The sequence below is a fragment of the Aulostomus chinensis genome, chromosome 23, assembly GCF_037954235.1.
Source record: "Aulostomus chinensis isolate RoL2024-O1b breed Wild chromosome 23, RoL_Achi_v1.0, whole genome shotgun sequence".
In the NCBI taxonomy this organism is placed as follows: Eukaryota; Metazoa; Chordata; class Actinopteri; order Syngnathiformes; family Aulostomidae; genus Aulostomus; species Aulostomus chinensis.
The window spans coordinates 13,442,735-13,470,514 of NC_141342.1; the positions used below are offsets into that span (position 1 = coordinate 13,442,735).

General features: G+C 39.8%; 1 protein-coding gene across 3 annotated transcripts in view; it reads right to left on the reverse strand.

The window, feature by feature from the left end:
- Positions 1 to 27,780, reverse strand: part of nrg3b (neuregulin 3b) — a 206,106-nt gene that overhangs the window by 78,321 nt on the left and 100,005 nt on the right. For all 3 annotated transcript variants that reach the window (XM_086195605.1, XM_086195604.1, XM_086195603.1), the window contains exon 2: positions 12,231 to 12,366. In XM_086195605.1, coding sequence (XP_086051731.1) covers positions 12,231 to 12,366 — 136 coding nt within the window. The remainder of the gene's footprint in view (positions 1 to 12,230; positions 12,367 to 27,780) is intronic.

A 27,780-nucleotide genomic window follows, 5' to 3' on the forward strand; every position in this document is an offset into this window, starting at 1 on the left:
AATTAGTACAGCACGAGTGAGCTGGGACTACACTAGCTAGCAAATAGAACACTACCTTGCCTGTACTATTCTAGCAATGTAGTAAAGCACTCGGCAGTCAGCACTATCCTAGCTAGCAGGTAGAACATTTGCTAGCAGTATTATCCTAGCCAGCTAGTACAGAACTACAGCAAAGAATTAACTTCTGACTTGCAATAACCATACACTCTTTCATTTGATACTCATGACAAGAGACAGTCTCCACCTGTCCTCTCCATCTCTTTGATTTGTTCCCATTAGCACTACCACCACCTACAAAATCTCATGCAATTATCACAAACAACCTACCACCTGGTCCTTTCTTTTGCTTCTGTGGTTGATGGTCTTGTCTTAATCATAAATTAAAAAACAATTCACACCTGTGTATAGAGCTATCAAAGTGGAACGACAAAGTATCTTTTCTGCTCAAACATGATGATTCTGTGTCTCCATGGCTCACAACAATGCTGAGCAGAAAGGTGCTACCCTGAAGAGGCGGTTGCTACATTTACATGCTCTGTCATTATTTTATTGAATAATTAAAGCAGACCAATTATGCTTTTCCAGCTTTTCAGACTTATAAATATGTTTAAAATGTTGGATACTTGTTCTAGACGACGTGGGAGTAGCTTATCATGAAGTAGGCGTGTGTTAAAGTAATCCCAGCAGCTCTGCAGTGTGGAAAACGCTCCGATTTTGAAAGTTTTTCTCCAAAAGTCTCATTTTGTGATATCACAAAACATATATGGCAAGTGGTGTTGCCGCCCACCCTGCTCTGCCACGGAAGTACACGCTGTAGACTACAGAGCTACGGTGTTGATGTCTAAATGGTGAACAGAAAGTGTTCAGATAAAGATAAGGTTTTTTTTTCGGGTGCAAACACTTCTGTTCTTTGCATGGACTTCCCAAAGAAGAAGAATTAAGGCAGCAATGAGAAGATTTTTTTGTTTTCAGGGGAGCAAGCAACTCTTTTGCCTTCGCTGCTCGTGTGCTGTCAGTGTTTCACGGAGATCGGTTTCCTAAACAAACCTCAGTTCAATGCTGGATTTGCGAAAAAGCTAATCCTGAAGGCATCTGCTGTCCCATCTTTACGTGATCGTGTGGAGGACACCGAACCACAGGCTGTAAGTAACATTCTGTCAGCATCTTGTCTGTTTTTAGTTCTGAACTGTGGTGAAAGAATTGCTCTAAGTATGAACACAAGTAGCGGGTAAACACAGTGCAGAGTTACTGTAGAGACTTTGCTGAAGTTATGTGTCAGGCCACGGTGACTGAAAAACAGTAACAGAGTAGTGTAGTTAGTGGGTACCATGAGATGTGGTGGAATTTAGCCTTTACCAATCAGGGAAATATTGCAAAAGTCGTTGTTGCAACCAAGGTTCAGGTCGTGTGTTCTCGTTGTCTGGGTCAGATTCCGGGTCCAAAACCTGTGGTTGTATCCCTGAAGTTGACATTTTTAAAATGCTAAAATTGTAAACAAGCCAAATACCAGGTGAGACAACTTCCTTGCATGTGAGAGGAGGCGTGTTACGATGCAGCGGGGGGAGCAGGCCCCTCGATGCTTTGAACAATCTCAGCAGAGTGGGTGCAATACCGGTGGAGAAGGGGTGTGTGTGTGTGTGTGTGTGTGTGCGTGTGTGTGTGCGCGTACACAGACTGCAATATGCGATAATTATGGATCGAATCTTTCATTAGTGCCCCACTGAGGTCCAATACCATATTAAAAGCCCCTGAAATGAGCATAATAGGGCCTCTTTAAGCGTGCATTTGGGGTGAAAAACGAGCATGTGAATGCCGTGCTTGTTCTGATGTGTCATGGCGTCTTCTCTGTGACCTACTCGAGTTTGAAAGAGTGAATGTGCACTATTTTCTCTGACAAAATGTAAAAACGTACAGTGATAAAATGGATTAAACTTTATGATGGTTAAGGAGTAGGAAAAAAAAAATCAAGTTCCATTAGCTTATCAGGTGAATAATGTCCATCTTTTTAGTTTCAGTCTTCACATTCAATCTCTAGAAAATGTTTTAAAGTGAAAGTGAAACTTTAATTCTCACTTTTTGTGTCTGGAAATATTTCTATAATGATAGTGTCACTATTTTCTGTATTTTTCCAAAGACGATGAAAGGATTTTTGTCATATTTATGGAAACGGCTTCGGATGCAGTGTTAATATCATAGTATTTTCAAACCCTTGAAATCCTGCACTCTGCCTTTGATGTTGTTCACTTCCATTTAGCTCAACTTAAGTTGACCTTAACGGCAAACAAATTCGTGCTGTTTTCAAAGGGCAAAGATTTAATATCTAGCCCTTCTAAGATCTCGATTGTGCAAGGGGTTTACGTTAAACTTGTCATAACATATAAGTGCTGAGTTACACTTGGAACAGAATTTGTCATTCAAACCACAAATGGAAAACCTTTTTTCTGAGCTAAAACCTAAATTTTAAGCTCCTCCTTTGGCAGGACACATTTAATTTTTCTGGCAACTTTCTAACCCGGATTACAACAATGTACTCTATAACTGCAACTGATGGAGTTGGGTGCTATTTTGGATAATTAACATTAGATTGATGTCGGTGTAATTCTTCACCTCTGTACTGCTGCTAGGTTAGCCACATAGCCGCTTCCATGCTAATAGTGTGCATAAATGTGAAAAAAAAAGATAATCAATATGGCCCACCCTATGATGATCTACAGTTGGTTGTACCTAGAGTGAATATAATGTACAAAAGGGAATGGTCTGAGCTGGCTACTTTAGGGGGATATAATTGTATAGGATTAAGAATTTAGTGGAATTACTCACAAATTGCCACAACAATCTGAAGTAGATTTTTATCTTTGAGCTTGTGTAACAGATTAACTTGTAGACGGAGAGTGATTGCCTCTTTTTTTGTTTATTTATTGCCGCATTATTCCTTAGGCATCTCTCTTGGTCACGTCTCTCACTGTATGAAAAAGATATTTTAGTTTCAGTAAAACATTACTGAAAGGTTAATTATATTGACAGAGGTTTCTGTCAAATGTTCACTTTTACAATATCACATGGATGTGACATAAGATTAGATCAACATGTTTGTGGTTGATATTATTAACTATTGACAGGAGATGATCCGATGCTTGTATTGCATGTGAAAAGAGGAAGCTAGGCTAGCTGTCAAAAAGTGACAGCTCAACAATGAAGCAACATGAGACCTCAGTTTTAGGTCAAGTTATTTAATCATGTCCTGAAGCTGCTACTGCATACTCAGAGCTGTGTTCATTACACACTGCACAAAGGAAAAATGTCTGCCTCTTTTGCATGAGATCAGATAAGCTGATGACCAGGCTATCAAAACTCCCAGCAGTCAGTGTCACTCTCACCTCAATCACTGAATACCTAATGAAGTGCATGAAATCAGCCAATTTGATATAAGACTGCATTTTTGTAACTGAGACTAATGTGTAAACAACAGAGGGACACTTTGAAGGCTTGAATTGTCCGCAGGCATTGTGGATTTCCTTGTCTATCTTGTATCTTGAAGAACAAGGCAGCCTTTGTTAGCTGAACGTAAACAGGGGATTCTTTCATCTGCGGTGTTTGTGACAGGCCTGCAAAATTATAAAACTATACTGCTGTAAAGTTGCAAAGCATAAGCTGCATATAGGTTGTGTATATAATGTTGTAAATACTGCAAAAAACGTTCTTAAGAAACTGCCCATATATATTAAACCTGAGTTATGGACTGTACTTTCTCCTTGTTGCTGATCAGAGGGAAGGATGTTTGGGCTGTCACGGGATGTTGCCCGCAGGTAAGTCTGCTCCCATGTTTATAACTGTGTTGCTTTCATACAGCAGTTGGGGTGGGGTAGCGGGGGACACGGCCCATTGGCTTTAAGCCTGCAGAACGTCCTCCCTAGCAGGATGGATCAGCAGAGGAGCGACAGCAACATGGATTAGTGCAGCCTGTCAAGGTCTGACGGTGCAATGACAATTTAATCGCTGTACTGGCTCCCCATGGAAAAAAAAAAAATCACGGTGAGAGGAAGAAAAACAGGAAGGAAAAATTGAGAGACTGTGGTCTTCATATGTATGATTCATTTTGTCAGACGCTCTTAATACCACTGTCATCGTCTCCTGGTCTCAGGAAAGAACATAAACAGGCTCACGGAGACGCAAACACACACTCAGGCACTCTCAGCCTAGCCTTAAGCCTCACCCCACAGCAAAAGGACGAGTAGAAATAGCGCCTTTCCTCTTTGAGTCCAGAGAGTTGTAGAAATGTGTTTGTTCCTTTCCTGAGGTTTCATGTGCTTCCTCATCAGGGCAGATGAACAACAGCCCCCCAGTCATTTACATGCACACACAGTGTAAGCACTTATGAAATACTGGTCTGTTTATCCATCAGTGCAGATGGGTTTGGGAGGATGAGACACTCAAAAAAAAAAATCATTCTTCATTTAAATATGATCTAATATCTTATGTCAGCATGGCTTTAGATGACACAATCAAATGCGCAGATTTGTTGTGAATAATTCACAACAGCAGTCACTCATACCATTAGGTTGCAATTATTGTTTATGTCTGATCAATCAGAGTTGATGCACAGTTTATAAAGCAAAAGAAAAATTAGTATTTGTGCCATAGCGGCACACTCAAATACTGTATAGTCTGCCCTGGGTTATAGCAACACTCGTTCAGGGTCGAAAGGTCAGCTCTTGAAATCTACAGTACTAGGACCCTCTCACTTCTTTATCAATACCAAACTTTGACAACCATCACTTGATTACTGGTTCATATTTTTAATTGTTTTTTTTTTTATCAACTTCTTGACAGCTAATCCTCAAAACACACGGCTGCCTCCGGTTCTTCATAAATAATAACGGTTTCCTTTATGATTGGAGCATCTTACTCTAAACACCTGTGAAGATTCCTTCCTCTCTTCACTTCATCATATTCATATTGGTTAGTATTTGGTAGATTACAATTTAGAGTCATCAGTTTCAAGCTGCAGTAATCAAGTCACAGTTATCAGACAATTTTCACCCTCATCATCAATATGAATTGCATTAATCCATTAATTCGCCATCATCCACCTTGGAGAATAAATGCACATCTGTTGGTAGATTCTGCCTTTCTACGCAGCTAAACAAAGTGATTTTTTTTCCCGAATGGCAGCACCAATGCCACACCAGATTGACCACCGCACGACTACCTTATCATGTCTTATTTCCTCTGTATCTGAAAGAAAAGGTGGAGCCACGTTTTTCTGCTCAAATTTAGCTCCTGATTCCAGTGTGAAATGCACCGCGCGGGTGGCTGAGAACCACGGCAACGCAAATTCACCTCATTGGTTTCAAACAGAGGAGCACAGTCAGAAGATTATTTGCGATAAAACTTGATTTGTGGTTGGGTATCAGCTTTAACACGTGACCTCCGCCATAGTGTAGGAGAGCATTTATACCTCTGCACTGGCCTGGCTGTGTCACTGTGTCTTCAAAACTGCTCTGTTGAGGTTTTTTTTTTTTTTTTTTTTGTCTACTTCCAACAATGATGGCTCAAAACAGAGCAAATATTTTTGGGACTTAATAAACATTCGACAACAGTTTCACTAACTTAAGTAAATATAATGCCCAAATGATCTCAGACCAGAGGAGAAGTTAGCGTGGAAATGAGCTTGTGGAAATACACGGGTGTTGCGGTCTGCGTTGTTCCATTTCCTTGGTGATGCACGCCGGGCTACACCATAGGTTATGTAGTGACACGTACCTACGCAGTTTACTGCGTGGATTTGATGCACAGCTAAGCTTAAGGGTGTTACTGGAGTGCCACTGGAGCTCCGTCCGATGTTAGACGCTTTTCAGTTGCTATTCACAGGTCAGCAAATCGTTTTGTCCGGGTGTGTTCCTGTTGTAATGGATGATGAATGTTCAGCGCAGCCTTGACGGCACACAACACACCACATTAAAACAAACAAAAAAAAAAGATCAAAATATCCATCCAGTGGAGATTAGGATGACAAAATATCTGAAGAGTTGCCTGTTGGAATGAAAACACGGATCCTTTTTAAAGAATTCTTTTCATTCCTTTGTCAAATTAGGTCTGGAATAAATTTTACTTTATTTTGTTATTATGGATTTACATATCAATCAGAATGAAACAATCCTCTGGATAAGCTGGCATAAAACTCGCCCAAAAATGTTTGTAGTTAAATGATTTCCTTTTTCATGTTTCTCTTTAGCGAGCATCATCATCCACAACTTGCAGCAGCTTTGCATCATCTTTGCAACACACAAGCTCGCCTCTGTGTAGCATGTTGTTGAGACCAGTTAGGAAACATTCTGTTGACAGGAAAGCAAGTATTTTCAATGAAAGGAGACTAGTGATTATTTTTGGAGCAATGTGATGATGGTGCTGCAGGAAAATACTGCTTTGACACAGGTAATGACATTAAGGAGGTACTTTGGTGCACAAAAAAGAATGAAAGAGCACCCATCATGCAACCCACACGGTATAATCAGTGCCTTAGTGCTATTGCACACCCTGTCAAGAATGCAATGAATGTTATGAGCGTCACTGAAACAACACAACATTGCAGGGGGTGCACAAAGCTTCAGTGCACCCCTTGCAATGAGTGCCTAACTGCATGTTTTTAGGATGCTGAGCACATGTCAAAGTGATACTGCTGAGCTTTCACGTCAACATCAAAAATCCAAGCAGGTCTGATGCTTATGAGCCAAAACCTTTTAAAAGTAAGTGTATTGAAAAATGCAGAAAACGCATCTCTGCCTTAGGCATATCATCAATAATGGCTAAGCTGAACGAAGGGCAACCATGCAGAATGATCAATTATGACACAGTTATTTCCATAAAATATTATCAGAGGTCATAAAGTCGTATTTTGTCTCAGGCTCTGGGAGAAATTTAAGTGGCTCCAGCAAGCTTCTCTTCACTAAATTACAAACAGCCTCCTTTTGTCCTCAGATGTAACCTACGGCGTTAAGTAATGCATCACTCCTTACACCTTCAGCTCCTGCTCAATAGGAGACACCTGTAGTTACTGGTGCCTCTCAGTACTACTGGCTCCAAGCAGGGAAAAAAAGAGGTTGTTTTATAAAAGAGACCCAGAAATAATTGTCTCCCCCCCCCCCCCATAATAATCCTATGCTCAACTATGATCTGATTTTATGCTGCACAGTGTGAGGCTGCGAACATCAACAACACAGTAAAAGTTAGCTGGCTGAGACGTTGTCGCCTGCAGCTCTTCATCTAACAGCTCACTGTGGCTGCTGCTTCTTGTTCCATTACATCCTGCAATATTTCAAACTGATCCCGCTGTCAGAAACTTGCTGAAAATGACCTTTGTCTTGTTTTACGGGCACATTTTTGATTACTGATAAACACGTGGCATTTTCTGTGACTTAATTCAAAAGTCAACTCATGTATCATGAATTGCATTTTAATGTTAACGTGTTACATTACCGAAATATTTGGATTGACTTTAAAAGAGGAAAAACAAAACATTTAAATGGACCCCCCCCCCCAAAAAAAACAACCCTTCTTGTTAATTCCAAATGAAACTGCTATTCTATGTTTAATAAAAGAGGAAAACAAATACAGAACCTGCACTTGTAAAATCATAAAAACATCATTTGTGCATAGCAAACATCTTTGTTTTTTATGTTGTGGGCTGAAATGTCCTGAACTTGGCTGCACCTGAATGGAGGAAGCAGAATCCTACAATTCAAGCCAGTCGTGATCATGCAGCACTGAAATTCCTCTGATGAGTATTAACATTTTTTTACCTTCTGCCTACACAGATCAAATAAACAATGTCTGAACAAATATTGTAACACTCTATTTTACAGATGTATGTTTCACTTTGAAGAGGTACTTGGCACTAAAGCAGGTTTTTTGAGCTATAATATAGATATAATCTTCTTTAGTGGTGGTTTCATTTCACAATCACCAAGCTGTGTGAGATTCAACACAGGAAATGAAAACGGAGTCCTCGAGCTTTGTCCTTCTTGCACTTGTACCCCTTATATCAGGGCCCCTGACAAAACATGTCATTACCTTAGTCTCTATATGAGAGGAGCATGTCAAATTCATGTTTGGCCTCTTGAGTTAAGATGTGATACGACTCAGTATCCCCGCAGGATGATACTCAGACGATTCGCTGTGATTTGCGGCGTGTGTGATGCTTCCATCCGACATATATTGAAAGAGATCACTAGTTTCTATTAAGTAAGATGACACTGCATTGATATTGATGGTATTGATTTTTGAAAAGGAATTGAAGACTTTCAGAGCGAGACAGTTTTCATGTAGCTTAATATTTGTCTCAGTAAAGTAAACATAAATCCTCCCGCTCACTCACAGATGGTGTGGTGTGGTCATCCATCTGAACAGATGGGTTTTTAGAGGAACAGAAGTAAAACGAATCAATCTTCATTTACATACCATCTAATATCTTATGTCAGAATAGCTTAGGATGAATAAATCAAATGTGCAAATTTACTTATTAAGTATTAACGACAGTCATCAATATCACCAGGTGACGATTATTGCTCATATCTGATCAATCAGAATCAAAACACCAAATTTAATGGGAAGGATAAAGGATGATACGGAATGTAACTCCCATTGCAGGCTTGATTTAATGTTTGTTTGGTCTAATGAGGAAAGGTAATCGGAGCAAACTTGAGCTTTCATAATCTCTAATTATTTAACGTTTTCAATTCAAATTCCTACTTACAGCACTATTAACCCATGAAATATGCTGATTTTCTAAATTAGTGGTAGCAACAGGTCACAATGACCTTTTCAGTGTCCTTAACAGGGTAATTCCATTTGCTTTGACTTTAAAATATCTATAATCACTGTGCCAAATGTGTGCATCCTTGTGGTGAAGACTAATTATCATCACTATTATCTACGTATGTATGATGCTCTGTTCTTGTTTAATGCTCTCGACCTTGTTTTAATATGTTAGCAATTACATATACAGGTCATAGAAGACGTGATGCATGCAATATTACTGCAGTACTTTAGAGACCGTCTTAGATATCCCTGAGATCCTTATGTAACCCTTTGTTGAATGAAGATTTTTCTTTTCAACCAGTGTTTTTATTATTTATATACATAATTAATATTCCATATGTGACTAGACATCAGGTGTTGGGAACAACAAATATGGATTCTTGTGCATTTATTATACTTAGTGTATAAGAATCTACAGCACTGATGTGGAAGTAGGTCTTAAACTCAAATTTGCATGTTTATTTTGGGAGCCTTATTAGCATTGGCAAACATGAACATCCCACATAAGGGGATAGAAAGGAGGAGGAGAGCAAAGGAAATGATTCATAACAAAATAAATGGATTCCCAAGTTCACAACTGTGTTTTAAACCAATGATTGAAGTGTTCAAAGATTGCTCTGACATATTTCCAGTCGAAAGTTTGATAAGAGCCAATCATACGTTATGCCCTTTACGCTCTGGACTGGAGGAGACGATGACGTCAAAGGAGTCAGCAATCGTTAAACCTTTTACTGCTCTTTATTTAAGAACAGACTGAAGTGAGCAGCTGTTATTATCATGAGGATGCTGATCCGGCTTTGCTTGAGGGAATGATTCATCAACTCTAGTATCTTAAACCTGTGTGTCATCATATATTTCTACTTGTAATCTTTCATATTTCTCTCTCCTTTTCATTACATCCAGACATTTGGATGTGCAATATTTGTGTTTTTTTTCTCAGGGAAGAACACAGTAGCAGGATAACTTATACTGGGTATGAATACAGCAATGGCACAAATTCAGCTATCTGCAGATTTAATGTCATTATTCTGGTTTGTCAATAACACAGTTGGAAGCTATTTTCAGCAAACAACTTCGCACAAGATGGTGCCCTGCCCAGCATGAAATTGAGAAGTACACAAACTGGAGAAGAGTTTAAGATTTAAGAGGACTTTTTTTTTCCTCAAGGGTTGATGGACCAAACAAGAGTTAATGGATGGAGAAGAGCAAACGTCAATCTAGGAAATGTGTCTAAAGCGATTTTGTTTTGGCAGACAGAAGTCAAATCATTGTTGCTATTTTCTAAAATAATCTTTATTTCCATGTTTTATCACATGAGATAGAGGATTTCATGGAATTCGAGAAAACTGAATTCTGTCATTTCCACAGTATACAGTCTATAATTTTTTTCACTAGAGATTACTGAAGGGATGACATGGTTTTGTTGGCCAACTAGCAAGTTAGCAAGGTTGCTAGTTCCCTCAACCGAGAGATTTTTACAGTGGAAATTAGCTCTGCGTTAGACAACCCTTTAGGAGACTTACGTATTTAATTAATAATGTACTTTGAAGCAGAAATGCAATCATGACATCAGAGGACAAATAAAACCCTCAGAAATTCAGAAGAGCAGTATATGTTGATGTATTTTATTGTATCATTGCCCCCTAGTGGTCTAAAATAACCTCATTTATTTAATTGTTTCTAAAATTCAAGTTATGTTCATAATTATTCAGGTTTGTGGTTACCGAACCAAATAAGTTCCTATTCGCTATCACATGAAACGGCATCATGGCGGTGATTTTGGAGTAAACTGATGATACAGTTGGCTGGATGTGTCTCTGGCTCAAGAAGCAACCCTTTAGTAACACTACCCACCGGCCTGTCAACACTCTTTAACCCTGTAGTCAACTGTTACTGCACCACCAGGCTCTGAGATACACAGAATGATGTCATGAAGCCACGTATACACCGAAGGTTTCTCGATACCGCCGTCACGCAGGTAGTACCTTCCAAATGAAGCTGGCCGCCGTCATACGACATCAGAAACTCTGATTTCTTCTTATTATATAATCATTCCCAGAGCCTTAGCTGCCCTCATTCCATGCAATAATAAAGTATCATCAAAGACTGTAAATACCCCCCCCCCCCATTAAAGTTACTCAATATTATGAAAAATTCCTCGTTTTTTTTCGGTGGCTTTAATGTGAACTTTACAAAACTAACTCCTGCTAATGTGTCATTACAACATACTGGCCTTTTAATTATAGGTAGAAATACTAATGAGCTATTTTTCGATTCAGCGCCATTCAGCACAACTCTTTCCTGAGAGAAAATATCTCATCATGTATTTTTCAAAGTGATGCATTTTTAACGATGTATATCACAGCATTGGCAGAGTTGAAGCGGTGGTGAATTGGGCCACGAGGGGGAGCAGATATGCAGGAGTGTAGAAGGATGAGCTGAAGGTACAAAGCAAGAACTCGCACCTCCTCATTAAGGGGCGCATAAATACAACGATTCCCTGGATACATACCATAACGTCTTCATTGATTATAAGCCTGCTTTCCTGCCGTGTCTCACGTGTGGTTTATGCAACACAATCAAACACAACCCTTCAGTATTTATTGGCAAACATTACCGTAATTACAGATAATCATGCTATTATTGAATATGCCCCACTTTTAAATTTATGGTCAACACAAGGTGTTTACTGCCGGTCACTTAATTATTCTTACCAATTTCACATCTATTCATCTATCTGCTTTAGTTCATCAATAAAGTATACAGATACAACATCTGTCTCACGTTATCAGTTCTGTTCAATTTCAGCAGCTGTCTCTAATTACACTGTTGTGTGAGTGAAGCTTGGGAAAGGAAAGAGTAAAAAGAGAAAGAAAGACCGGATAACATTTTTGTTTTTTTGGTCGGATCAAAGGAGAATGTTGCAAGAGCCTTTTCTTAACACTCCCTATTAAAATGCACTTCATAGCCAAGAGGTCATATCAGACAATGTTTATGCCACCATTAATACACGAGGAGATGTTTAATAAGAGTGCTGCCACGATCAAAACTTGTGTCAAACTGAAAGGAGGAGAGGTCCGAGTGCTTCCTTCTTGAACATTTCTCTACATTTGTGTTGTTTGGTTCCGAGACATTTTGATCCCTTGGTCAGTGGTTTTAGATGCATGTGAACAATGATTTTTTTTTTTTAACATTATCATTTTTAGAGAGAGAGACAGAGAGAGAGAAATCAAACTTTAATGAAAATCTCCCCCATGGATCCTGATTGGTGGGAAGGACAAGTGCAAGTAGAGGAAAAGTCAATACTGAAAAAGAAAGTGGACGTCTCTCTCTCACACACACACACACACACACACACACACACACACACACACACACACACACACACACACACACAGTGCCAGAGCACTTACCTGCAGTGTCTATGAACTCCAGCCAGTGTTTCAATGATGGAGCACTCGCCCTCGTTTAGACAGAAAGCCAGGTCCTTGTCTTCCACACAGGGCTTGAAGACCTCCGAGTGTAGACTAGGCAGTGTGGGAGCCATGGCTGCAGAAGAAGAAGAAGAGGAAGAAGAGGATTTAAATACTTTTAGTCACCTTATAATTTAGGGGGGTTTTTTGTACTGAAACTTGAAGAAATAGAATATTTAATTCGGTGTTATTTTCTATAACTCAGAGGGGTAGCCAGAGGAACATATTTCTTAGTAAAGTAAGTAAGACAAGCTTATTTCTAAAGCCCACTTAAGCACAGCTTAAGCTGACCAAAGTACTTTAGGAAAGTAATGAACCAAAGTGCTGCACAAAGGGACATTAAAAATATGAAGTTAAAAAAGAGAGACACATGCCAATGACAATGGCTTTCAGACAGATTGATGGAAAGAGAGGATGTTTGGCTTACACTTAAAACCAGATATCTACTGTTTCATGCGAAATAATTCCTCCTCTGACGGGCGGCGAAGGCTCCGTCACCTTTTAGTTGTCGTTGTAACTGTGAGACATACTGTGTGAGAGGAATTTGTTGTCAGACCTGAGAGACCTAAGAGCTGAGTGCCAGTGAATAAGGTCAAAGATATAAGATGGGCCCTGACCGACTTCGAAAACAATCAACAAGGTCTTAAATTGAATTCTAAAATGAACAGGGAGCTGAGAAAAGTAGGAATGGAGTGATTTGCTTGCATTTTTTTAGTGCCAGTCAATTGCAGTTCCATTTTGGACCATCTGTAGACAGAGGAAAGGCTAAATACAGGCAACTGCACAAGGCTGGTCAGGATGCAATGAAGAAATTACTTTGCCATTTTAAGGGGAAGACAGGTATGGCTTGAGTCTATAAATGGTTGTTAAATGATGGTAAGTTTTTAACAATGGCTTCCTCCGTGCCCTTTTTTTTTTTTTTTTTTGGAGAAGCAAACACACACAACAGCACAGCTTCTTGGATGGCCAACAATCTTTGTTGCTGTTTGTTGATTAGACCCAAAAATATGACAAGAGGATGCGATGTACAGAGCAAACACATCTGAATCGCATCTCAATCAGATATTAATACCAGTTGTAAAGTAAACAAGTGACACACTCCCATGTTAATGCCTTACATTAATAGCTTCTGTCTCAAAACTAGCTTACAGGCTCCTTGACCTTGGGGGACTGACAGATCATTTGTTCGGTTTTGTTACTATTAGACGGATGACTAACCCTATTTGTCATCCGGGCTTTAGATTTTACTGGGGCATGCACCTGTCAATCATCTCCATAGAAATGACAAGAAAGATTCACTTCCCAATCATATTTCAAAGAAGAAGAATACACAAACAGAGTTGTCCTCAGGTTGGATCCTGAGGGACTACATCAGGAAATGAAACATGACCTGTAGCCACTGAGAACATCTCTGATAGGATTTAAAGCTCTTTATAGCAGTGCTGTACCCCTTAATACCAACTTATGATATCCCCAACACAGGAATGATCATAGCTGTGACAGGACACTTTCCTCCATTTTTTTTTTTAAACAAATGGCAATTGAGCGTTAAAATATTTAAATATGCAGGGACATTGCCAGAGGCGAAGCAAGAATTCATAATCACTTAAAAGCTAGGGCCATTTGTATTAAAATTATGCTTTAAGATACGAGAGGGCACATCATCGGGGAGGTTGCGGCCTCCTATCAACCACTGATAGGATTCGGTTTGGGAGATGTCTCTGTGAGAGGTGGGCTACAGCAGGAATGACAGGAAGGTTATCTGGCCATGAAAGAAAAAGGCATAGATGTAGCTGTGGCATTACTTTGAAACGCCCCTGAGAATTTATGCAACACGCAGGCAGCACGGTTCAGGAGGTACAGTAGACAGGCCGTCTAGTAATCGGAAGGTTACTGATTTGATCCTCGGTTTCTTCAGTGAAGTAGAAGGGTCCTTGAGCAAACTACTCAAGCTCTAATTGCTGCTGTGCGGATTGGCGCCTTGCATGGAAGGCTCCGCCATCAATTTTAAGCATTTACAGGTGAATGAGCTGTACAATATGCATCAGGTAAACATGCACTCTCAATATTAATGCAATCAATAGTAAACATAATAAGGTCAAGTACATGTGTTTTGCCTGTATTTATAAGGAGGCCAAACAAGGGGGGAAAAAAAATCCAAATCAGTATTTTACCGCTTTTTGTACATGTGTTCAATTCATTGATTTAATGACATATAACATGTACTCTTTTTCGGTGCATGTTTCAAGTGCTTAAGTTGAACCACAATCCCACTGTGAATTCTTTGGTTTGCTGCTTTAGTAAAGACAGCAAAAAACTAAACAAAACTTTAAAAAATTACAGAGCAGAAGTAAAAAGGAATGATTATGTTATTACACCACACAGAAACAGACACCAGAGAGAGACAGTTGACGCAGCTTTAATTCTCTTTCTTTAGTCTGACCCTGAGCGGCTCTCACAAAAAGAGCATGGCTGCCATCTACAAGTACTGCAATGCAGGGTCCTCCACCCTGTGAAATATGCACAGCTGTCAGGTATCTGGCCACGCCAACGTAGAAATATTGTGCGCCTGCATGTGCGGCCACATGCTAGTGGATGCAGATATCATCGCAAGTCATTCATGCACAAGAGTAAACATGTTGCTACAGACACACAGACACGCACGCATGCACACACACACACACGTGCATAGTGACACAGAAATGATCACTCAGATGCTGCTTCACTCCATCATGTAGTCAGCCATTTAAAATTGGATTGAGTGGTATTACACTCAATACTCCCCTCCATTACAATTGGATTACACATCTGATTCTTGCTTTCATCCATTTATATCATTCCCACAAACACGCTATTGATATGCACACACGCATGCACATACACAATTATTTTAGCAATTGTCATTCCCTATCTATTTTTCATCATGTTTACTTCAATCTTTGACGGCCAATCTGCTTTGTGTGCGCCACACTCGTCGCAGCCGTCGGCCTTTTTCAACCCGAGGCTCTAGCGAACAATCACTTGTGGCAAAATAAAAAACACAGTAATCTGTTTGTTGTGCCCCAGTGTCTAGTTCAATCTATGTTTTGTTTATGGCCATTGATCGTTAAATCTGGGGCTGTTGATGTAAGGCCCAAGAGATGATGAGAGATCAGAGGGAACACAAAAAGAGATATGTGTTGCTCCTGGGGCCATCTGAGACTCCACTCTGTCACAGTGAAAACTTTGGGAGATATCATTTGAATCACTTACTGTTGCTCCTCATGTCTTCACTGGGAAAAAACAACAACAATGGAGTATCCTTCTAGGGATCTATATACCCATGAAATTAAATAAACATGTTCCAGGGTTTTCCTCTGTCCTTGTGTTAAGTATTCATTTATTTCTTGATTTATGTCCTAAATCGGAGTATTTTGTCTTCCTGTTGAAACAACTCAAGTATTTGATGACTCATCCTGCACTATGGGGCATTTTCTAATTTTGTATCCTATAAATAAATTAAAAAAAAAAGTTTTTTGCCCTCTTCCCTCCTTATCATTATTAGGGGAGGGGGCCACTATCTGACACAGTCGCATCAAAACTTGTGGAAATGGTTGTGAAATGGGGAATAAATAGTTTGGACTGTCACACAACAACCAAAAATTGATCGTTTCATTGGCAGAGAGCTAACCAGAAGTAGCTAGTTTGGCTATTCAGCTTTATTGGATAATGCAAACGCAAATCAATACCAACAGCAAGACCTGCCTTTCAATGTGTAGAAACTCAACAAAATCAAAATTCGCTTGTGCTGTTTTGTGCATTTTAGTCTGAACAATTTGGTCAACACTTCTTATTTATCAGCCGCAACAGAGTGATGATGCGTATGTACGTAGGCCTCAAACCTGAGCTGCCTCGTTTACTCTCTCTGGTAGGTTTTAATTCCATAAATACCCACAGGAAAAATGTTCAAAGCTTATCTATTATAAGATGCAGCTTTAATAACAGAAAATAGAACACAACCTCCCCCTGTGGTACTTAAGTCCCTGGTAATAACTGGCATGGCATTTGTAGTTCCTCTTTGTTTCTATCCAGGCAGCAGTAGTGACCACATATCGCATTTGGTACACAAAGACACACGATGACAACTTTTATTCATTTTTCTTTCAACACAAGACAACATTGATTTTGTGTTATAAATCTTTTCAAAAACCAAGTTCACGTGGTCACCATTTTATTAGCTGAAATCTTATCTGTACTAACATTTCAAAAACCTTGAGTCCTGTTCCTTGGCAACATACTTTATTCAACTAAAGAAAAAAAAAAAAAAACGGAATCAAAGGCTTTTTTTGTGTGTGTATCGTTACAAGTGTGTATTCTTTGATTTTGAAGGTGGTTCACCATCTTGTCATTTGTCACATATTGTTGACAGCGCAGGAAGGATAGGATGTGAGCTACAAGAAGGTCACTACGGCACCGATGACACAGCACTTTGAGAATTGATGATGATGTATGATGTCTCCTTACACTTATTCCATGAGGGACAAAGCTCCCACAAAACTTTCACCCCCAAACTCCTGAGGCTCATTATGGCAGCACCTTTTGGAAATTGGCTCTCTTTTTTTTTTTTCCCAGGCAGGCACTGAATGTGCCAGTTTTCCCACCCACAGGGATAGAAGCTGACATGGGCGTCCTAAATTAAACATATGATGGTATTTTCTAAAAGTGCAAAGGACTTCTAGTTGATCTTCGAAATGTCCTGTGGTGGTTTAATATTATGCAAACCTGCCCTTATTTGATCTATAAAATGTGAAGAAAGTGCACGTACCTCAGTGTTCAGTGAGGAACCTTATATTATTCTGTCAGCTGTCAGTCCAAAAAAACTAAAGGCGCTGCAATTTTCAAATGGGTGCAAGGTCTTCAAGCAAATAGCCTGGACTGAAACCTATTAAGTCTTTAAGGATTACTTCCAATTTTTTGGCCTATTGGCCTCATCAAGGAACAAGTCATCTCCAGATATGTTTGGCCTTGAGCAATACAGGCTGTCAATTTCTTACGGGTTCCCTTTTCATCACTGTGACAGGCAGGAAATTGGAAAAAATCGTCAGTGTACCACAGGTACTTATTCAAAACTCAGGCGCTTTTGAATAAGCACCTGTCAAACAGGATTGATGGGCTACTTTCTTTATATCAGATACTCCAAGTTAATAATGTAATTAGTCAATTTGTCTGCAAAACGGTGAGTATCCAGTTTGGTAGGTTCGAATCGCTTAGTTTTTTGTTTTTGTGTGCGTGTTACTATTTTTTGTGTCAAACCATTTAAGTATATCTATTTTAATTATCCTTCATTAATGATGTAAAAAGCTGACAAAATGAAGTGCCCCATGTTTTCAGATGCTGTAAAGACGGGATATACTTACAAGCCAAGTAAAAATTAGGTTCATTTATCAACACAGCTATAAAGTTGTTCACAAAAACGCTCCTGCAAACCCTTGAAAACTCTGACTGTTAGGTTCCTGATAAAAAAAACCAAAACAAAAAAAATCCCCAAAAAACCCTAAGTTGGAAAAGTGTTAATAAATAGCAGCTGCAGTGGAAGCATGATTCATCCTGGACTCTTTGAAATCATTTTCACGTCTCTCACTCTCCCCGTTGCACAAAGGCAATCCAGATTGCTGATTCCCTTGGTAACTTTCAAGGAATCCACTGGCTGGGGATCACAGATTTAGATTATGCTTGAGAGATCTGAGGTTATAGCTCCTCTAGAAAGTATTGAATCACTTCCAATCAATACTCCCAACATCCCCCAAAACCCCATCGAGATATAAATATAGGATTTATTTCATTCCGAAATGTTTCTTCATCTCTAACGGTGGAAGTATTAATGTGTTTGGATCTATGACTGTTAAGTCCGGGTTACAGGAGGTAAAACAACTCAAGGTACAGAGTAAAACCCAAGAAAATGTGTCTTTTTTTACTGCAGGATTCTGTAATTAGCACTGAAAATGCACCAGAGGACTTCCACAAATCCTATTCATCACTGGAGCTCAAATTATATTACAGTTTCTTCTCTATCCCGATAATAAAAGACGACAAAAGGTGAGCTTTTTGGACACATTTGGTTTGTAACGCTGTTTTCCAGTAGCTTCCTATACATCAGGTCCTTACATCCTGTGATTATATGATATGGAGTTCAGTGGAAAATGCTCCATTTGTAATTGTTTGCTTCTATTATCGTAAGTGGCACGCGTCACATCAGTTTCACAGTCAGACCTTTTAGTTTTAACACTTGATTATTTTCAACTGTTAATTATGGTGCGGCTGTAAGCGAGATACGCATGTCATTCTAGTAAAGAATATACTCTAATGGTGATAGAATTATTCTGTTTCAATTCATTTTATCATGTCCTTAGGATCAAAACTTGATTAAGTATTTGTTTTAACAATTCAGTTCATGTTTTCATGAATGTTTGCATCAATTGTACCAAGAAAAAATTCCTGCAACGGATTCTGATTAAGTAAAATGCAGAATATATATATATATGTGTGTGTGTGTGAGTGTGTGTGTGTGTGTGTGTGTGTGTGTGTTTATGATGTTTGCTTGTTTATTTCTATGTTGGATAACACCTGTCACTCAAACCTTCTTTTGAAAAGAGACCCAGAGTATATACAGTATGGGTATACTGGAGTGTTTAAAGATGTAAACTATGACTGAGGACACAGCATCATTGGTACAGGCAACACAGGAGACAATTCCATTTACAACTTGAGCTTTTTTTCTCCTCTGCTATGACTTCCTTCTAATGTGCTCATTAGCGTTCTTGTGCTGAGCTCTATCCCCCAGGAGACTGGGCTTGGGAGAGAACCGCCTGTGTTTACTGCAGCAGACATCAAAGAGGGCCTTACTACGTAAAGCGAGGGTCCTGAGAGAGGCTGCTGATTGCTTACCCATCATGCACCAGTGCCTTGTGGGCAGAACCATATTCAGAGAAATATAAAGTGCAGTGGGTGTGGACAACACTGGTCCTGACAATGCCATCTGTCATATTAGTTTGGAAGTGTTTGGGACCTGCCTTATTTTCTGCAGAAGCACTTGAAGCAAAATGATTAACAAGTAGGGCATCCAGGGAGCGTGACCTCTGGAGAGGGCAGACCACAACCTAAAACATAACATGTCTATGTCCTGCACTTGAATACATATCATCACTGTGGGGTTTTATCATAAAATGTTAAAATAATATCTCCATAAAAATGTGAAAAAAAGAAAAAGAAAATGAAAGCCAGTTCTAACTCCAAATTGAAAGAGTTCTCCTAAAGCTTGACATCAGGAACACACACAGTGAATCATAAAATAGAAGTGATGGCCCCGAACTTTGAGCAACTTCAAATGTTGCCAATCTGGCTCCCAGCCATCCGACCTCCTCTCCATCCAGGAGATTCACCGCCACACCTCCCACGCCACATTATCATATGAAAAAACAACGACAAAAAAAAAGAAAAGCCATGTTAAACAAATAACATGGCACAAAACATAGGATATGACATGATTTTCACGCAGGGGCAATGGAAGCTAACAGTCGTGTTGATATTGGCTGTTCCAACCGCTCCAATGAGTCATGTCGAAGTCAGGCTGCCGCGGCTAATTGTATCATTTCTAGTTGTATTTAAAGAACATCCACTTTTCCAATCATCCTGTCAAAATGTAACTCTTGCTGCTCACTCTGTCACACTGACTCTGGTTTGAGTGCAGGTATCAGACTAAAACACTAGCAACTCAAACAAACTGATTCAACAGCAGCCAGTTTTCAAGTTGTTCTTTTCTCTCGCTTATTTATTGATGTCAATGTTGTGCCATGTGCGTAAGACAGTGTGTGACACAAATTTTCCCCCAAAATTTTCATAATAATGTCGAAATAAATGAAACAGACATTTCTTCTTCCGAGCACAAAAATCACTTCTTTTTTTTGGTTCAACTGGGACTTTTTTTTTTTTCTTTTTCAAGACAATTTGCAAAAAGAAAAACGAAGGGTGACATCTCGTTTTCTCATGTGACTGAACTGGCAACCTCCTGATTGTATTGGGCATTAACGTGAAGTAGCACATGCTTCATAAAACCACAGCGGATGTGAATATTTGAGCAAAAAAACAAACAAAACCTTTGCTTTCTGTTTAATAACCTTGGAAAGATAAAGCCTCTGGCAAAATATGAGGTAGGGGTGAGAATGAAAGATTACTACGTCAATACAGGTGAACGTGCAGAGACATACATACGAACAACACTGAATGAGACCCTGACGTGACAGGAACAAATAGTATTTGACCCGCGGGACGCTTGGTTAAGGGTGGCTGTCACTGCCTGTAAGCAGGGTTAAAGAGTGCACAGCCTTGGCCGCCATGAGAGCTCCTGATAGGAACTCAATGGGACATTTGTCACACATGCTCACCGTGTCCTTCACTGCATGGGCGCCGCCTGTAGCGCACCCGGCGGTTCTGTATAGATTGTCACAAGTGTAAAAGTGCACAAATAGGAAAATTGAGAAAGACCAAAAAAAACAAAAAAGATGGATCCCCCCCCCCCATAAATACATAAAGAAACCATGTCATGATAATATCTGAATTAATTAATCAATTAATGATGTTTTATGGAAAAGGGGTGGGATTAACCTTTGTCCCTACCCTTTTCAGATAAGGTGAGGGTTTTTTTTCCTTCTTCTTTTTCTCTCATCTGCAAATTAATATGCTTTTTTTTCTTAGTCAAATATCCTCTTACTCTGCTTAGCTGCAGAATCTCATTATGGAGTTGCGGTGGGAAAACAACAAGCTCAACTGTGCACTGTAAAAGGCATTAAAGTTATTGTGCAAATTCATTTTGTGACCCAAATAAAATCCCCTTTGACCAACCTGTGGGCCCCTGACCCCAGCTTTAGGACCAGCCACCCAAGAGTGTATTAAGGAGTTCAAAGTATTGCATGGTTACTGACTCACCATTGAGTCTAGTCATTCAATAACAGTGTTATTATAGGTTAAGTGCTAGTGCCCCATATGATTGTGTTCATAAACTAGAGTCCAGAGGATTTTGAGCAGGAATTAAACCTTAAGGGAACAATTTACCCCCCGAACGAAATGTCATAATCATCCTCTGACCTCATGTCAGCTGATTCCTCTTTAAAGTCTGGATGACACCCATAGACATGACAAACAACTCTGAATTTCCATTCCTGCCTTCTCCCAAACCTGCCTTAGGCAGATCAATCTGTAACTCACGCAATGTAGTGCAAGAGAGGATTTTCAAGAAGTTTTTTTTTTTTTTTTTTTTTTTGTAGTTAAAGACTTCACCATGAGCCTTAAAAAACACAAAGAAAACAAAACACCTATAAGACTACTGCTCTCCACCAGAATGCACGGATCGCTTGTCGTGTGATGTGCGCTCCGCCCCAGTTGGAGGTGCAATGTGTTAGAGTCAAATAGAGAAGGCTGTGCAAACATCAAGGGAGCCGGCTTGTATTATTATTTTCCTCCTCGGTGGTTACTCTGACTCAGTGGTGGTAATGAAGTCACAATGGCAACAGACATCGTGAGGATCATAACAATGCTGCTGTGACAAGAAGCAGCGGCAACTTTTTTGACTTGCAGATCCCCCCGCTGCTGCCTCTTGCTTATCAAGATCAAACTGTCTTTGGATTTGTATTCGCAGTGATCAGAAGAATACTTAAACGGTATTAAATGCAATTTCTTCTGTGCTAATTTGTCTACACTTACCATGTTCAGCATCATGGAAATAGACATTTAATTTACCCCATTTTCATTGAGTGTAGTTTGTAGTGTAATTATCATAATATACCACCAGGAGGGGCATAATCATGTTACAGCCTCAGGAAGGAAACAAAACATGCCATGTGCTACTGTTATTTCTCTGGTTTTATAATAAGTTTTAATATTTTATGTTTTTTGGGGAGGGGGGGGGGGTTGTGTTCAACATTTCTCCATTCGCAGACACAACTGTACGTTTTTGAAGGTGTTTTTAATTGAATATGATGGAGCAGTATGTGTTACACATCACATTTAGCTAAATGCTTAGGATGGAGATGCCAGAGCGGCTATGACCATGCGTTCATACACTGGGGGGGGAGGGGGGGGACTCATAAAAGCTGTCAAGGGTGGGATAAGTGCTTCTACCTCATATTCAATGGTGGGTGATGCACTTTAATGCTATTATCTCCATTACTTACAAAGCAAATAACAGAGAATAACCAGCAGCTGGAGAAATAAATTTGAATCTATAAAATGTATATTTAATGAGCAGGGTCGCTTTAGTGCTATTGCCACAGCCATGGCATTAAATTTAGATTTGGATACCGGGACAGGACACGCAAGAAATGAAACCAAAATTAAAGCTTGCTGGAGTTTGAAATATATCCACCTGTGGTGTTGCTTGAGGACGCACTAAGTGATTAATAATTTATCTCTGTTTACAAATGGGACGGCAAGAATGGGGCCATGATCATAATGAAAAGCTCACAATGCGCGCACGCAAATGTGAAGGAACGCATGAAGGATGAGGAGGACTTACCGTATAGCCTAGGAAGTCTTATGTGATTTGACATTTTGACAGAATATATGTCTAGCCATTAAGATAGAAATATGCTTGGATATTACCCGGCTGTGACCTCTCCTTAAAACATTAAATCAGCAATTCATTCCAGATCAGGAAATGCTGACACAGTCACATATTTCATCGCAAAACACTAACCTACAGGTACTCAAATGTGTGCCTCAGAGGGCGCCTGCACCGCATGTGTCCATCAAAAAAAGATATCCTATTTGTGTCAGTGGCAATTCTTTCGTTCTCTATTGCGATTTATTAACAAACCGTTTATCAAATGTGGCATATTTGGCTTGCTTGTTGATGTGCATTTCAGACTGTTAGCACACTGCTGATACCACACTTGGTCCTGTCTTGGCAGCACTTGTCTCCATCTGCCTTTTTAAATTTTTTTTTTTTTTTTACAAAGGACTATTTTTGAAAATGATGGCATAACATTAAAATTTAATCCTGAGGGTTCTAGAGAATTAAACAGAGGTGTAGAGGAACAAATACCTCACTTTGTCTTCGTTTAGTAACCGCAACATCTTCAGACACGGCGGTTAAAACACTGATTCTCCCGTGCTGATGATTTGAAGTCTTGTCAGCGTTATGATCGCTACGTAGACTCTTTATAGGGTTTTTGCATTGTTATGTAGTTTCCTTTATGCCATGTCTGAATTGGAAACAACTCAAAAATGGAGTTTCTATGCATCTCAAGTTTGGGTTTTAGGAGGCGCGATGAGATAGAGGGGTATGAAAGGAGGAGAGGAAAGCAATTAAAATGAAAAAGTCAAAGCCTAAATTGCCTTGACTCAACTGTGCAAATCAAGAAAGACTGAGAAGTAATTTAAATCACCATCTTCCAAGGGGGTTGCGTTTCCACTCACTGCTTTTTTTTGTTTGCTTGTCCATCTGTCATGCAAAACCTACCAGGCTTATTTTCACCAAACTTGCTGGAAGAATATAGCATGCAGGATGAAAAAACAAAACAAAAACCACATTAAATCTTTTGGCAGATCTGTTCAACATAGCAACACAGAGCATTCTTTTACATTGGCCTTGGCGAAGCTATGCACTTGATGCTATTTCTTTTTTCTTTCTGTCTTGTTACTTAGTACAACATGAGGCGGGTAATTATTCACGTCTGAAAGGAGAACAAGAACGTGAGAGCGCATAGTATACAAAGCCCGAGAACTTGACAGGAGAGACAACAGAACCCAATTGGATGTATCTTATTTTATAGGCAGAGCAATCTCTATCCGTCTAATCTCTATATCCAATCTGTCTTTCCAAAAAAAGGAACTCAGGGACGTCGCAGACATGCAACATCAACATGCATGAAAGGGAGTAAGATGGAGAGAAGTTGAATGATTCTCCTACGTGGACAAGAGAGTGGCTTCCTGTCAGTGGAGCTGATTAAAATTCCAAGGACCAAGAATGCAGGGTGTGATGTACGACAAGCAGGTGGTGTGGGTTTAATATGCATGAGCGGACAGCTCCTGCATCTGCAGATTGGCAGTCACTGAGCTCGCCTGTCCGCTCCCCTGGCAGCTCTTTTGGCATATGGAGCCACTGAGGGCATACATGAGTTTAGCAGGGGGCTGGACTTAGCACCCCTAAATAAAATTTTTGACTCGTGAGATCAGGCAGCTACTTCCTTTCGGTGGCTTTGGTCTAGTCAAAGCAGCCAAGATGAAGGTAGAGGGCTGCGTTCTTCTGCGGCATATTTTATTGATTTTATACAAACAGCAGCCAACATCAAGAGGGAGTGGGATTAGAGGAACCAGCATAAAAAAAAAAGAGTGAGGTGAGGTTGGGATTTAGGATTACCAGAGGGAAGATGTGATTAGCCCTTACACCCCTGAAATGGTGATACTACTGATATGAAAAAGCAAACACAGCCCCGGATTTCAAAGGAGGGAACTGCAGGCTTAGCTAGTGCTGCCTTACACTGTTCGACACATAAACTGTGACTTGGAAAAGGTTTGGCTGTGTAGGTATTTCAAGCAGCAGATTCACAGAGTTCTGTGTTCTTGTGGGTGTATTGCGATGTGGTATTTTACAGTGTGTTTATGTCCTCGCCTGTGTTTGTTTGTTACTTTGATGATGTGATGTATTGTGCAGGGGGATTGATACTGGAAATCCTGCAGAGCTCTGCAGTTTGGGGGTTTTATTTTGTCATGGCTTCTCCTGCCCACGTCCAGTACAGGTCAACAGGACTCCATACACAGACCATTCAGTGAGATACTCCTTATATAAAGTAGCTGATAAGCCAGCCCAAAACCAAAAAAATCAAAAAATAAATAACAATAAAATCCTTTTTTATATTAATATGTCAATTTTCACTCAGAAAATACATGCAATTATTTGGGGAAAATGAGACAAATGTACCAAATAATCAAATAAAGAAATTTTTCTTTTTGCCTTTGAAGTACTAACAAATGGGTAGCTTGAGCTCACACAGATGTGTGGGACTCCAGTTTGCAGAAAGAGGCAGCCGTGTATATTTAGTTTGAAGCTAATGGGATGTTACAGAAAACAATAACAACTATAACAAAACAACAGCAAAACTGCCCAAAAATGACAAAAACTTAAGCACATGTTCTTTATCCACAAATTACTTTTTTTTTTTTTTTTTTTGGTCTAGAGGCAATTTTGCTGTTGTTTTGTTTTTGTAGCTGTGGGTCATCAGTCACCTTTAGCATCAAGCCAAGTATACATGACTGGCTCTTTCCTCATATTGGATTAAATGAAATGATTTTTTTGGGGGGGGGTTGATGTTTGCAAGTGTGTCTTAGAGCTGCGCATGAACTGAAAGCATAATTAGGCACGTCACATCTATTGTGGTTGCTATGCAGACACCAGACTTGGCAAAAAAAAAAAAAAATCACTTACACACATCTGACTTTGTTTCACCAGTGTCAGATCTCAGTAAACTCTTCAGAATGTAGCACTGTGGTAACTGTCCAGAAATAAATGCCAAGGTGTTAATTTATCTATAACAGCATGATTTATTATAGGATAGATGATCTGTGGTTAATAGATGCCATACTTAGAATATTACTCTGATCTGACATGAGGAATTAGCAACACTCCAGTATCAAGTAAATCTGTTTACTGAGTCTGTGCTTAGTCACCTGCAATTAGTCATTTAGAGACAAATGTGTGAACACAATGAATGCACTAATTGGATTACATTAATGACAACTAGTTATGAAAACTCACCAGGGGACAACGGTTAATCCCAATTACGATATCTATGACTAAATAAATCCCACCAGCAGTGAATTTCAGAGACAAAGCAAATCCCTGATGACTTTTGTTTTCATTTAAATAAGGCAGACTGCCCGTAAACCTCAATACAGCTATCCTTGTCTTGAATGGAGCTTCTTTAGAAACATGAATCACAGCAAAATTCACCCTTACCACTCAAAACCTCAGCAAAAAAAAAAAAAAAAAAAAAAAAAATATATATATATATATATATATATAAACAAATCATATATATACACACACACACACACACACACACACACACACACACACACGCACATATAAACAAAAACAGGTAGGAGCATGCAGCTCCAGACGCTCTGTGCTCTCAGAGGAGCAGTGGGAACAGGATTACATGCCTTTCAGACTGCTCACTCCCAGCAGAACGACACTGCTCTGATCCAATCAGGGAAACACATGCAGAAACAAAGACAAGGTTTCTGGCTTGGTCCCCCAAAGGAACTTGGGTTCAGATCCCAGGGGGTTGCCAGAGGTCCCTAGAACACCATCCTCCCCAGCCCTGCTCCACCTTCGTTTGTACTCCATTACATAAGCTATATTGGGATACAGAAATAGAATAACTGCTGCTTTAAAGGTGTAAACTGTACTGAAGTAGATGACACAAAGATGTTTAAACGATGTCATCTCAACAAGTTTTACGCAAAAAAATCTATGCAACACACACACACACACGAAGATTTACCATGACATGACAGTGGTGGCTGAACGTAGTGTCAGTCGAAGGCACAAAACACCACATTGTTGACAAAGTCCTCATAGAAAATGAATGATGGGTTAATACAGATGCAGCGTGGCTCAGGTCTAGTATCAGAAGGTTACTGGTTCGATCCTCGGCACCTCCAGAGACTGTGAATAAGTGTCATTGAGAAAAACCAGAGGAGTGGAACCACGATCAATACGACCTGACGTGACGCAAACCAAAGATGAGCCTGGAAGACTTCAAGGGAAGAAGCAGCGTGTAGCATTCAGCTGTTTCCCAAGCAACAGAGAGGCTGGAAGAGAGACTGACTGCTGTCATCTGGCATGCAGTCGATGATGCCACGCAGTGACAGCGGTCACCTTCCTTCAGTGTCCACTTACTGTGAGGTCAAGGAGCAAAGACGGAGGAAAGTATCTGTGAGAATCTTCTGGCAAAACGGACCTCGTACTGTAGTCTGGTCTTACACCTGCCGGAGTTTATGACAGTGTGTTAGCTAACAATGTATGCACGTGTACGCGTGAATGTTTGAATGCGCTGCAAAGTGCTTTGAGTGGTTTGTAGCCTAGAAAAGTGCCATATAGAGTAAATGCAGTCCATTTACAAATGTTCAATAATTGTGCCATTAGACAACAATCTGTGAAAAGCAGCAGCAGCAGCAGCAGCAGCAGCAGTAACATACAGGTTCACTAACAGTGAGTCCACACGTACATTTCACCAACCCTTGATGATTGATATGTTATTTTACACCTATTTTCAGAAAATTGTGAATGTGTAATAGGGCTGTGCCACATCGTAGCATAGGCCCAGGATCATGTTTAAGCCCTTTGGGAGAAAAAAAGAATGTCACGTTATGTGTCAGCGTTGTAATGATGTCACACCGTTACGACAGGGATGCACACTGCTGGACACAACCAAACACACATGGCAGAGGGAGA